We start from the raw sequence: 13,238 nt of genomic DNA, 5'->3' as shown, positions 1-13,238 counted from the left end.
ATGCATAATATCTTAGTTAAGTTATTCAAATTCTAATTAAATAGTTAGACTTTAATATCCATTAAAAACTAAAGAAAATGTTGTGACTGTCTTGTTTGAGAAATACAGTACTCTTCTTCCAATGAAAAAACAATAAGTGTTAATTAATTATCATTCTTACAATATCTCTCATTTATATTATTCTAGGAAATTTTAAAATTATTTATCGTTAATTTCTTTTAGTGATTTTGATGTACCTTGTGCATGATGCTTTCGTATATCATAAATGTTTTTTCGCTGTAAATTTGCTTATATAAAAAATTTCCTTAGGTTGTTATAATGCTCATGCACATACAACATAAGAGAAAGAGAAAAAGATTATTATATTGATGCTTTTTTATGTTAGAGGCTATGGTACATAGTATATAGTTAGTAGTAGTAGAAGATAAGATGAAAGTTTGGCAACTAGATTGACACATGCAATGTCTGATGATAGCTGTTTTTCGAGGCATTCGGGCATATTTTCATTAACCAAGACAACGTTATATATATAACATGTCTCCCTCACACCCTCTTTGTCTCTCTCTTGTTCTAAAGATCATGTTAAACCTTCACTCACACCTTTCTTAACTCATCACAAGGCTCAACTCAAATCAAACAAGTTCAAATTCTATTAAGAATAATAGATATACATGTTAATTTTACTATTAAATATGATTTAAGTTTTTAAGCTTACACCTAAAATTAGAGTTTATTTTTGTTCAAAATGTTAATATTTTTAATTTTTAAATTTTAAAAATAATTAACTTTTTTATTTATTAAACAACATTTTATATTAACATTTGAACTAAAATATGTTAAAACTAAATCGTCTCTTGATAAACCAAAAAATTTTTAATGCAATGAAGTTAGAAAGATTATACCTATAACTTAAAAAAAAATACAAATTTTAATTTTAAATTAAATTTTAGAAACTAAAAATATTTTCAACCCTTAATTTTATTTATTTGTTATATACTTTTTTCTTTATATATCTTTTTATCATATTATATCAATATACCAATTTTATTCTCTCTCTCTCTCTCTCTCTCTCTCTCTCTCTCTCTCTATATATATATATATATATATATATATATATTAAGTGTTAATTAGATCAATATTTCTAATGTAAATAAATTGTTTTTGAAATTACATTCCATGCACCTAAACTGAGTTCTCTACTTTAGAAGAGGCTGGCTTGTCTAATCTAAACCAATTATTTGTCCTTGTTGAGTTGTGTTGCTCCTCTTCTGGTCTACATCCAAAATCATACCCATGCTTCACTCTTTCTACTCCTCTTAATCACCTTTTTCTCTTTAAGGAAAGAAACACGTAAACCTTTTTCTTTTAGGGCTGTTTTCTTAGTTCTTTTAGGACATTGTTTTTATTTGTTCAGAGGTGCCTTCCTCTCTCTTTATCTGTAAATAAATAGAAAAAAGAAAAATAAGATACAAATATTATTTTTTTAAGCATTTGTTAAAAGAAGTATACAAGGGAACTTACGAGAATGTATTTTTCTTTTGAATTGACACTGAGGGAATGATACATTTTTTTATATTTTAATTTCTTTAAAAAGTAACCAATGAAAATATGTGTATTAATTTCTTTTATAATAAAAAATAATAAAATTATTATTATTATACAATTAAATATATATAATTTTCATAACTGTAAATAATTTGTATTTATTTTGTAGGTAGTTTTATAATTAAAAAATAATCAAGTTTAAAAAAGATTCAATTTTAAAAATTTAAAGGATAAAATTGATAAAATAATTATTTTAATTTTAAAATACTTTTTAAGAATAAAATTGAAAAATAAATGTAAACAGATACAAAAAGAAAAATTCTTTTTATATATAGATATATGGATAAGATAAATAATTTTATTTAAAGAATAAAGTGACAGACAGGAGTAAAAATAATGCGCTTTTGAATGAGTGGTAAAAAAACTAGTCGATTATAAATATAACTTTATTTGTAATGATTGACATTATATTTAAACAAAATAAATTAATTAATAGAAATAAAATAAGTTACTATATTGGAATTATAAATTCTAAAATTTTATTTATCATTCCAAAATGATCTCCTTTAATGAGATTGTAACGGTTTATTAAACTAAAATTATAAATTTTCATCACAGTTCACATTGTCGAATATAATTAAACAGTAAAATTGATAAATTTGTATCTATTACAGAAGTAAGTGCCTAGGTATGAGAATTCATCTATAGTGATCTATTAATTATTGCATTCCTAACTACTAAATAGGTGCTAACCATGTTGAGGTGCCAATCAACCAGTTGTTCTTAATGTTCTTAATGGAGACAAAAAAAAGAAAAGAAACTGTGTCTGACTTTGATTTTTCCTTCTTCTTTTTTTCTATCAATAACTATTTTAAAACTTGTGATAAACTCAAAGGAAAAGAAATTAATAAAAAATAATAACAACTACGTGAAATCAGGCTCACTTTCCGCATTAGATTGATCAAATATGCATATCACGGGCCTTGAGTTTCTTTTTTTTCTGATTCTTTTTTCACTGCATAGTGATGGAGGGATGCACATACATGGCTGCATAAAATAAGCATGGTTTTTCACGTAAAAATATCATGTAAAGACAAAATAATGTGCACGGAACCAAGTTCTGCATATCATAGGTTATAGCAAGCAATTAATTTGAAAACGATGTTTCCTTTAAAATGGGTTTGCTTTTTGTTCTGATCGATAATTTTTCTCCCAACATTGACCGTAATATTATAATTATTATAACTTATACTACTAAGGTTAAGTACCAGCTGTCAGAGTAGACATGCTATTGTTGCACTTCACAGTACCTGTTAAGATGTTAGTCTATCATTACCAACTAAAAGACTAACAATAGACAATCAGCTCAGGTTATAGTGAGGATAGCCAGCGTTATACTTTGATCTTTGCCCATTTTATTTCGATCGTAATATTATGCCTGCATAATTAAATTTTGGCAGGACCAATCAAATTCAGATGCAAACTCTCATATATAGTAAATAAATATTCACTTGAGTTTTTTATTACTCATTTCAGAAACATTTTTTTATATTTTAATAAATTGGACCTATATAAGGCATTTTTTTTTCTTTTTATATTATTTTGACCTCCCAATGTATAACAACGCAGATATCGTACAGTTTCTATCAATGAAAGGGATATACAGTTTTGGGAGAATGTCAGATTACAAAAGATCAGAGTATTAAACGAAAATTTGTTAAATGTCAAAGCATGGGGTGTAATTTCCCAGAATAATATTGTCTAAAAGACTACTTTTTTCATTATCTTTACAGTCCCATATATGTGAGGCGCACATGCCTTTATGTCATACCATCCCAAGTCATTCCAAATTATTAAAGGTGATAACTATATAATACATTGAATTTCACAGCTTGGTAGGGACTCTCGTTATGAAAAAATAAATGTTTACGGGGTCCACTCTCTTAAAAAACAGAACTATGTTAAAACAATTCGAATCATCACAATAAAAAACTAATGTTCCTATGAATGACAACGAGCTATTGCATAAAAGAAATTCAAAACTGTCACTACCTCTATTTATTTAATATACAAATCAATTTACATCCCCGTCGCTGCACCGGAAACACCACATTGACTTGATTAAATTATGGCCATTCATTGATGGATCAACCACAAAAAAGAACTTACGCTTGTTAAGAATTTCAGCTAGAACACTGAACAAAGCTTTCCTGCCTGAATACTTACAGAGTATTGTTTGTATTTGGATCTTTCAGCCCACTTTGGTTTACTCTGCAGAATTCTTCATTAATTCACCCGCAAACGCCTCATTTCAGATTGGAAAGTGGGGCTGGAGAGTAGTGTTCGATGTGCAAGAGTCTTTATATCTTCTCTTGAACAGTCACGGGAGATACGAACTAGTTCCCACAATGCACCCCCACTAATCATGTCTCTTGCATTTATTTCTGGAATGCATCAAACAGAGGCTCTTATGGCCGTACCCTAGAGAAAGTTTAGTTTCTAGTTCACAGATAGAGTTTACTCAGTACTTACCATGTTGCGCCAAGTGACAGAGTGCAAGCTCAATATGACGCCTGACTGATGAGGCTTCGTTGTTTGCATTTTGCACAATCCATGGAAGGGCACCATCTTCAATGAGGAAAGATCTTCCACTCTTTGTCCCTATACAATGTGGCAAAAACTTTAAATCAGGCAAGTAATACAAACTCGATGGAGAATTGATTTTGCAACAGTGAAAAGTGAAATGGAAGTAAAGGACGATTTAAAGGGGAGACATCTGTATCATTTTAGTTTGCAGTATGTGTATTATTTATTTACTCTTTCTGTTTTTTATGCATAGATTCTGTTAGAGGATTTATTTTAATTTAATTCTATTAAATGATGTAGAGTCAAATTGTTGTGTTATTTTTAAGTTGGGGTGAATTGGATTCAAAACGCTTATAAAGATACTTACAGATTATTTACCGAAAAATTCTCACACCACAGTGAAATCCAAATTCACATCCTTAGATAAGAAATTGATACTTACCAAGTTACCAACTGGACCAACCTTTGTTGCTGGGAGTCAAGTTGTAGCCAAGTCAAATGTTTTAAATATCTACTGATAGTTATTTTTCATTTGCTGTTCAGTTTGTGATCGTGGAATATTTTTAGGACCGTTATTTTAGTGGGTTGTTGTCTGTAAAGGTTGAAAAAGGTTGTGTTCTCAGTGGAATAGATGCAGTCCAACTTTCGTTTTTCTTTTCCTTTTACAGAGAGAAAAAACTCTTCCCTTTCTTGTTCAATTTAACCATTTCCTCATTTTTATAATTTTACAAATTTCCTTATTTCTCTTGTAATTAGGCCAGATTTCTGGTCCAAAATTCCTAATTTAGAATAACTCTCTAACATACATATATTGTGATCAGTATTGTAAAAGTTTGATCATCTGAGATAATACTGTTTTAATATTTCTAGATGGTAACAGAACACCTAATATAGTAATATCTGCTTCCATTTCAATGAACATTTTGATGTTATTATAATACAAATACAAGACCTAGCAAGCTGCTTACATAGGTTACCTTGACTAGATGCTCTTGACTCGCACTTCGCAAAATTTGCTATTCCACGAGCAACTTGAGCATGCACATCAGGATGTCTGCATCTGACCATTCCCAGCAGTGCCTTGATACCACCTTCGCTCCTTAGTTTCGTTTGTAGTTTATCTAGGTCCAGGGACACCAGAAATATAAGCCACGAAAGGTTATTTTGTTTCAAGAGAATCAATTTGATACATGATGCCTAGGACTAGAATTACTACCAGTCTCCACAGATCAATTAACTTAGTAACTCCAGAACAGCCTCATGAAATCCCCCATAAAGTAATTTTATAACATTCTCAAAATAGGCCAGACATATAAGAAGTACTGCGGAGTTAGGGAGAGAGAATATGAGAAGTAGCTAAGGAGAGGGATCTCTCTCGAGGAGTCTGTGACTCTGGAACCCATCCTAAGCATTGTAGAGCACATCTGCTCAATTTCCTACGTTCATTCTAATAATAACATTAGAGTTTATTATCTGATTCTATCAGATCCTAATGATTGAAATACATTTGTTCAACAGATGGCTTCATACATTCATACTGGCTTCATACATTCATACTCCATTCAAAAACAAGATTATCAACTAACAAAAGGAAAACTTTTACTAGAAGTTACCAACAATGAAGTATGGTTGTATAATTAGGTAGAATAAGCAAACGATTCATTCCATATTTTGTTGTATTACTCATCCAAAAGAGAAAAGATGGAAACATTTAGTAAAGAAGGAGGCTAAACAAATTTGTTGATTGTGATTCCTATCCTAACCTCACCAGATCAGAAGGATCTTTCGTAAGTAATGAGCATGAGATCGAATGCAATCACAGACAATTAAACACAATTTAAAAATAGAATAAGATCAGCAGTTTACCATTGCCACAAAGATTAGCAATGGCTCCAGCAACCATTCGAAGGGTTTGAGGATCTTCAGCATTGGCTGCAGTCATTGACAGCAAACTAATGCCCCCTTGGACCATGATAAGTTCTTGGTTGGCTTCTGTTGAGACAGAATAAATGAGCAGAGACCGGGAAAAAGAAAATTAATAAATATAATTATTTCACAAAAATGCTATTTGAAAGGAAAAGGGAACTCAAGTTTACCATTCATTGCCAAATTTGCAATTGCACCTGCAGCAACTCTATGAATGGTCTCATCATGTGAGCTCTTGAGCAGGTTAAGTAAGGATGTGAGCCCTCCTGCTTCTACAATCTTCCCTTGATTTGTTTCTGCAATATCAAGTTGGACAGATGTTAGGGCAAATGGACCTTACACTTTGTTCAGAAAAACCTCAAACATTTTACAGTAAAAGAAAATTAGAAAAAAAATGATATGGAGAAGTTTTTTCTTTTCGTTTTTCTTATTTTTCTTCTTCTACAGTTGTACGGAGTTGCTTTCGTCACTTGAATCGGTTCATTAATAAACCAAGCCAAATTTATGATGTGTATCAAAGGAGGAATAAGGAAAATAAGATTTAATATGATGTTGCAGTGATATTTGTTTTTAACAAATATTTCAAAATGCAAAACTTTAACTTTCTCCACAAATCCAGTGTCTCCAAATCAAATAATTTACAGGTCATACCGATTATTTTTTCCCTTTTCTTTTCATTCATTTGCATGACGAGGAATTTCTTCTAAAAAAAAAAAGAAAAAAAAGCTGGTAAAACAACCTTCAGCAGCTAGATTTGCTACAACTTTCACAGCATGGATTCTCACATCAGCATCTTCAGCTTCAAGCAAAGACAAAATTTTCTGCAATCCCACTGTAAAAATATTTATTTTATCAGGAAGAAATAAATCCAAAATTGATACAACAATCTATTACAAAATGTAAGTCAAATCGTCAAAACACAAGCATATATTATATTCTAATTATTCCTACCTTGCTCAAACAGCTTGGCTATTGAGGGCTTCTCTCCATTTCCTGAAGCTTGTTGTTGTTGTTGCTGCTGCTTAACTTGAGCAGTGAGAGAATTAGGACCACCTGTTTCTTTTTCAAACCCACCTCTGTCAAAGTGTCGCCTTGTCTGTAAGTTAAATGCCAATTAGATCAACCAAATGCGATTCCATCACAGGATCATATATGAAGATTCATGAGCAGTGCACATAATGATAAAAAAAGGCAATGAACAAGAAGGTTGGTTTACTTATATTTGCACCTAATGTTTTTCACCCATAAACCAATTAATAGTCTTCCAACAGTCGAAAATGGACAAAAATCATGACTTGTGACATATGAGGCAATTAACTATTTTAGCTTTCACTGTGGCCCTAAGCTGAGTGCCTGCAGATGCCATTGCCTCCCCTCGGCAAAAGTACGATTTCCAAGAAAAACATTGTCATAGAAAAGGGCAATAAACACTCATTGAAATAGTCATATCAAGATCAAGCCGAGTTGAAGACATAAAACAGTACCGTAATTTAATAATTTCTCTTTGTGCTAACCAAATGAAATTGGCATATTTTAGATCATAGTAGTTGTGCTTCAGTGGCTGGATTTCAAATAAAATCTTGTGAACTAATTTCTTCCTCTTTAAATTTAGGTTTTTTCGGTACAAAAGAAAAAGATGTTGGGAATGATATCAGATATTTCTCTGCGAACCAAAACGAATAAGCATGGAATATAACTGCAAATTGACTAACTAGTTAAATTCAAGAAATTCTTCACATTGAAAAGAAAACAATTAGAGGGAAGCAACATATACTGTAAAAGTGGTTTTCATTTTATGAAACACCTGTGCTAGGTAAAAGCCAAATATAACTGAGGCTTTTTTACAGTTTTGATATAGCTTACCTCATCAGCTTCAAGTCTTAACTGCAACAAATGACTTTGTAATATTGCTATTTCTCCTTCAAGTTTCTTTGTTTGATGTTCCTTATCTTCCAACATGTTGTGAAGTTTTAAGATCTCAGACTTTCCTGATGCCTATTACAATAAACACTTTTGTGTAAACTTAATCCAGATACCAACAACGGGAAAAGAAGACATGCAAGAGAAAAATATAAATATTGGAAGCACAAAAGCAAACCTCTGACTTCTTTAGTTCCGCCGCTTGACTCTTAAGATTATTTAATTCCCCTTCAGCAGCTTTTCTTAGATGAGTCTCTTTCTGAAGCATTTTTTTCAAATCAGCCAGTTCCTCAAGAGATACTCTGGGAATCTAGGAAAAGATAATTCCAGTGAGTCCCAAAGGTCAATTGACGAAAATCCCCCATTTACTAAGTGGGCAAACTATTTCTTATGGAGCTATTATCAGTTTTCAAATTCACAAATTGCAATTTATTTTTGGATTCAGAGGAATATTTCAAGTCCTTAAATCTATGAGAAAAAACTGCCCTAAGTATCACTCAAGTGAAAAGTTCATATCATAAAATCACATGGAAAAATCATTATATTAACAAGTTTGGCTACAGAAGTTCTTATCCAGATTTTACTTTACATGATACTTTTCCTCCTAGCATATTAGTCCTACTTTTATGTTTTCCAGAGAAGTTGTCCTCTACTACGAAGATCTTAGTAGTTCTATCTATTGTGTAATAAGCTTAAGACAAATATAGTATAATAAAAACCACTACCTCTCCACTAGATTTCATATGAAGTTCCTCGTTCTTTCGTTGATTCATTACTAACTGTTCTTCAAGCTTCTTAATTGATTCCATATAGTCCTTCTGATATTTTGATCTGTCCTTCTGAAAAAGGAAAATGAGTATCAGTACATATAACCAGGAAATCATCAACATCAAATCAACCATATATTTTGCCAATATGGGCATATAATATCAAAATACTGGTTATCTGATACTAGGGATTCACTGTACCAGAAACTACATCATTCGTTAAACCATGTTTGAGAAAATCTCATACAAACTGCAATAGTAATAACAGAGATATATAAAGATGATATGGAACCAACCTCCAATAAATCTACATAGTTCCTTTCAGCATCAGATATTCGTTGTTGCGCTTCAGTGGCTAACCTTTCAACCTCATCTTCAAATGCCTTCTGCTGCCTTTCATGTTCCACAATGAGTTTATCTAATTCTATGTCTAACCTCCTAGATAAGCTTTTGTAATCAAATTCTTCCTTCAACTTTACCATGTTTTCCACCTTCATAGCCTACAAGAGGCACAAATGTCAACATTTTCAGAATAGTTACAAGGCACCCATTCATTTCTATTCTATGCAATATCCTCAAATATAAATTTGCGCAGGAGAGCTTAAAATTTTTACAGAACAGGAGGTCAAGACAGCCAACAAAAAGAGCACAGGGAACTTCAGCAGCTATAATAATCTTAAGAGTAAGGGAAGAAAATAGAAAGTACACTACTGATTTTGGAACCCACCCTCTGTCCAAACATTATAGTACTGGCAGTCTCTCCCCTATGTCGTGGGGATGGACCAATAGTAATAACTAGTGAAGTTCTTGCTGTACCTGTTAAAACTTTTAGATGTCAGGAAAATAAATGCACAGATGTGGGTCAAAATATTTAAATATGATTGACAACGTTAACAAAATATGGATCTCATAATATCTCTAATATAGAATGGAACAATTTATCTATGAAATTTTTTGACCCAAGATTTCCTCTAATATCCATGGTGCTACAAAAGAGGTGACTTCTGAGAAATGTAAAACAAACCCATTTTAAAGATTTATCTACAGAGTAATACATACAAGCATTAACAGTTTAATTGTCAAACTACTACTGTACCCAAATTGTCCCAAGCTACACCACATGTCCTCTACATGCAAATTGAATATATACCAGAATAATTCTTTAATTATTGGGCCTCATTTTTATCCCACATGCAGAAACATGTGACTGATCCAGGATACCGGTGTGTTTTTACCAGCCACCATCTACTACACAGCACGCCATAATTGAGTACTTGCTGCTATATAGTAATTAGTAATAAAGAAAATAAAAAAAGAGAAAACATGAATACTTATACTCACTGAATCTTACCTCCAAATGAATCACGTAATAATCTAGTAAGCTTTGAGTCACGAAATGGCACATGTGCACTATTCTCTGCAAGTGCGTTAATACACTTCCCCAATGCACTCAAGGACAGATTGATAGATTTAGCTTCTTCTAATGTATGTCCTTCACTTCCTAGTAAGTCAACAACAAAAGAAACGATGTCACTAAAAGCAGCATAGATGTTGTACCACGCAAAACAATCCTGATTGCATGAATAATAGGTCTCTGACAACTGGTGATTTTACCATGCTTAGTTCTTAAATATGCCGTTGTTTTATTTTGACTACTTGGCCTATTTTCTCTCTAAATTCCAAGCAGAAACAGAACAGAAAACCTTTTCATCTTGGATAATCAATATTTACCTTGAGTGTGAATTACATCCAACAGCACTTTGAATAATTTCATATTGTTTCAAAGCATTTGTGTATATCAACACGTATACAATGTAAAGGAAACAGACGGGAGACAGATATGGATTGTTTCCTGAAAGTAAAGCCTCTGGTAATTTGAAGCCACTAAAAGCATATGAGTTTGGCGAGATCACAAAATCCACTTTATTAAATGTACAAACCTGACTTGTCAATTCGCTCTGAACCAGCAAGGTCAACAACAACCAATTTGCCCTTCAGAACAAGAGTTGGCTTTATTGTTTTAACCATGTGTGGATGATTGCCATTTTCACTTGAAAGAGCAGCATCTCTTCCTTTCACAGATCTCTTTACATGAACCTATAGGACTAAAGTTATATTCAAACCCCCAACAAAATTAAAAATACAAATATTGAAACGTGAACATGAGCCCCATCAACAAGATATGCAAATTGATTTACCATCAGAATAGCATGACTTCTAGAAGATTCTGTATTCAATTTTGTATTTGCAGCAAAGCGGTGAGCCTCTCCTAACCTTAATAGTTCTACAAAACTCTGCTGGTCTCGAATGTCAACAAGGCTAGCCCCAGGTAATGAAACATCACCGGTTTTGGGATCCTCTACGATGGCTATGTTATCATTAGCAGGGTCAAGCAGATCTTGTATGGTCTCCATGTAAAGCTGAACAATGAAATTAAGAAATATCATACATCAAAGACATTGACATAAACTAGAATGTTATACTAAAATCCTTTTCACTGCAAATTACCTGCAAATAAGAGACTGAGACTGAATCAGTTTCCAGGGAAATATGTGCAAGAATATCCTCCATCGCCCGCACCATTATTCCACGTGCAGCATTGTCTTCCTCTCCAAGTCGTCCAAGTGTATAAGTCTTACCAGTACCAGTTTGCCCATACGCCATAATTGTCCCATTGTAGCCATCCAGAACACTCTGCAAAAGGTCAAAGTTAGGCATGTAATCCAGGGAAGTTCCACAAAGTGACTCAAATTCATATTTGTTATGATAAACACTCTTTCCCATTTGCCTGTGACAAGATACATGCACCAAAATAAATGTAAAGATTGATTCTTGAGGAAATCAATAATGAGGAGCCCAATAAAGTAGGAAAATCCTAAGCAAGAAGTTGCATGGTTAACCCACAACACTTCACTCAAACCAGTTTTTAATTGCGGAATACGAAAATGTACATATTCCGATCAATTATACACAAAGCAAAGCAATTAAATTTCTACCATAGACACTGAAACGACTTGTTCTTGCACCCTCACACATCAATGGACTTGATCATCAAATGACTAGAGAGTTTGAACGCAAACCACTGTTGGATGAATACCCACCTCCACAACAGGCCTGGCCACAACTTCATAAACACGTTTTTGTGAGGAAAATTCGGTTAGCACCTCATCAAACTCATAGGTATCTGCATCCCAATTGTTTTTCCGAAGTTTTAACCTCTTGAGCTGCAAATAAACCAGACAAAGAAGTACGATTTACAATGAAACAGCCGCACAAAGAGACGAACAGCAACGACAACTCAAACAAAAAACAAGATTTCAACTAAGTCACGGAAAACATTTACCATACCTCCGGCTGCAGTTCCACACAATCAGCGAAGTCAGCATCCGCCACCGATTCCTCTGCGTTCCGTGGCCTCAATCTAACAGCCACTCTAACTCTTCCAGGTACTTCACAACAAGCATAATTTGCACGTTGATGTCAGGACCAAACCAAAGTGAGAACAACAACGACAACATTACTTGTAATTAAGCTTCAGTAAACTCTATGGCGTCTGTTCACACAGTCTTTCATGCATTTCTCTTAGCAAATTAACGGATCGGAAAGAATTGTCCTCCAGAAGCAGAAAAACATTAATTCCTAACTAGGAATCGGAACATGTCATGCAATCACGGAAGAAAAGCATAACTGACAATCATCGATCACAAATAGAAAATGCACACAGAATAAAAGAAAAAGGGAAAAACACGAAAGGAAGATCTCAAAGAGAAGCACGGATAGAGAGAGGTCACCAGCAGCGTGGTCCTTGCCGGTGCTATTACGGCGTTGAGCAGGCTTTGACTTGACGTGAGGTTTGAGAGAGGTTCTGTTAGTGTGCGTTCCATTCCTGTGACTGTTACCACCCTGAGAGGTGGCCATTTCTGTTTGAAAATTTCTCAAAGGGTTTGGTATGTGTTGCTCATTAAAGAAACAAAAATATCGTTATTATCGTTCTCTTTCTAGCATTGCACTGCACCGCACTGCTTCAATGGCAAGAGATGTGACTCCCATAATAAATTCTGCCACTATTTTGACTTCCTATTTGCTCATACGTAGCTGCAGACCGCCATAAAAATTAACAATGCTCCCTGGTCCCATTTTCTCTCTTCCTCCTAACGATCCTCATCATTTCTTTAAAGTACCCATTCGCCCTTCCTCATTTCATATTAAAGCTCCCTAAACATGGGCAGAATCGGAATAAAACTTAATTTGCTTTTCTTTCATTAGAAAAGGAGTTGTCACCTCACACCCGCAATGAATCTTAAGCCGGCAGCATTCACTTTCTTTCAACTCTCCCAACCGCTCTATTCACTTTCTAATCAAGGATTATTACTACTACTACTACTATTATTATTATTATTATATCTCTATGTACCACCAATTATCTCCATTGGAATTTCTTATTTCAAATATACTAATGTTCGTCACTTGGTTGCAATAAAAAAAAACTAACGT

The 13,238-nt window shown here is 33.3% G+C and overlaps 1 protein-coding gene across 2 annotated transcripts; it reads right to left on the bottom strand.

Annotated features, from left to right (window-relative positions):
* Positions 1-3,488: 3,488 nt before the first annotated feature.
* On the bottom strand, positions 3,489-13,019 carry ARK3 (armadillo repeat kinesin 3). Of its 2 annotated transcripts, none has more exons than XM_047312228.2 (19): positions 12,536-13,019; positions 12,093-12,193; positions 11,846-11,968; positions 11,253-11,438; positions 10,943-11,164; positions 10,685-10,841; positions 10,096-10,245; positions 9,472-9,560; positions 9,041-9,244; positions 8,703-8,816; positions 8,156-8,287; positions 7,921-8,052; positions 7,009-7,153; positions 6,797-6,889; positions 6,228-6,353; positions 5,998-6,123; positions 5,100-5,252; positions 4,078-4,206; positions 3,489-3,989 (listed from the first exon to the last, which is right to left on the bottom strand). In XM_047312228.2, the coding sequence occupies exons 1-19, from the start codon at positions 12,660-12,662 to the stop codon at positions 3,832-3,834; spliced, it is 2,667 nt and encodes an 888-aa protein (XP_047168184.1). In that variant the 5' UTR covers positions 12,663-13,019; the 3' UTR covers positions 3,489-3,831. The 2 variants fall into 2 exon arrangements, with proteins under 2 accessions (XP_047168184.1, XP_047168185.1); XM_047312229.2 differs by having other exon boundaries at positions 5,109-5,252; positions 12,536-13,011.
* Positions 13,020-13,238: the final 219 nt, after the last annotated feature.

The sequence above is a fragment of the Vigna umbellata genome, chromosome 10, assembly GCF_029865625.1.
Source record: "Vigna umbellata cultivar VRB3 chromosome 10, Vumbellata_1.0, whole genome shotgun sequence".
Taxonomy (NCBI): Eukaryota; Viridiplantae; Streptophyta; class Magnoliopsida; order Fabales; family Fabaceae; genus Vigna; species Vigna umbellata.
Note: the sequence above shows the minus strand (reverse complement) of the source record. Positions and strands in the feature narration are given on the sequence as shown.

Coding starts and splice junctions, on each gene's coding strand:
- ARK3 (XM_047312228.2), bottom strand. CDS start 12,662: ATGGCCACCTCTCAGGGTGGTAACAGTCACAGGAATGGAACGCACACT. Junction 12,194..12,535: donor CGGCAAGGACCACGCTGCTG/GTGACCTCTCTC, acceptor CTTGTTGTGAAG/TACCTGGAAGAGTTAGAGTG. Junction 6,124..6,227: donor TGCAAATTTGGCAATGAATG/GTAAACTTGAGT, acceptor CTGTCTCAACAG/AAGCCAACCAAGAACTTATC.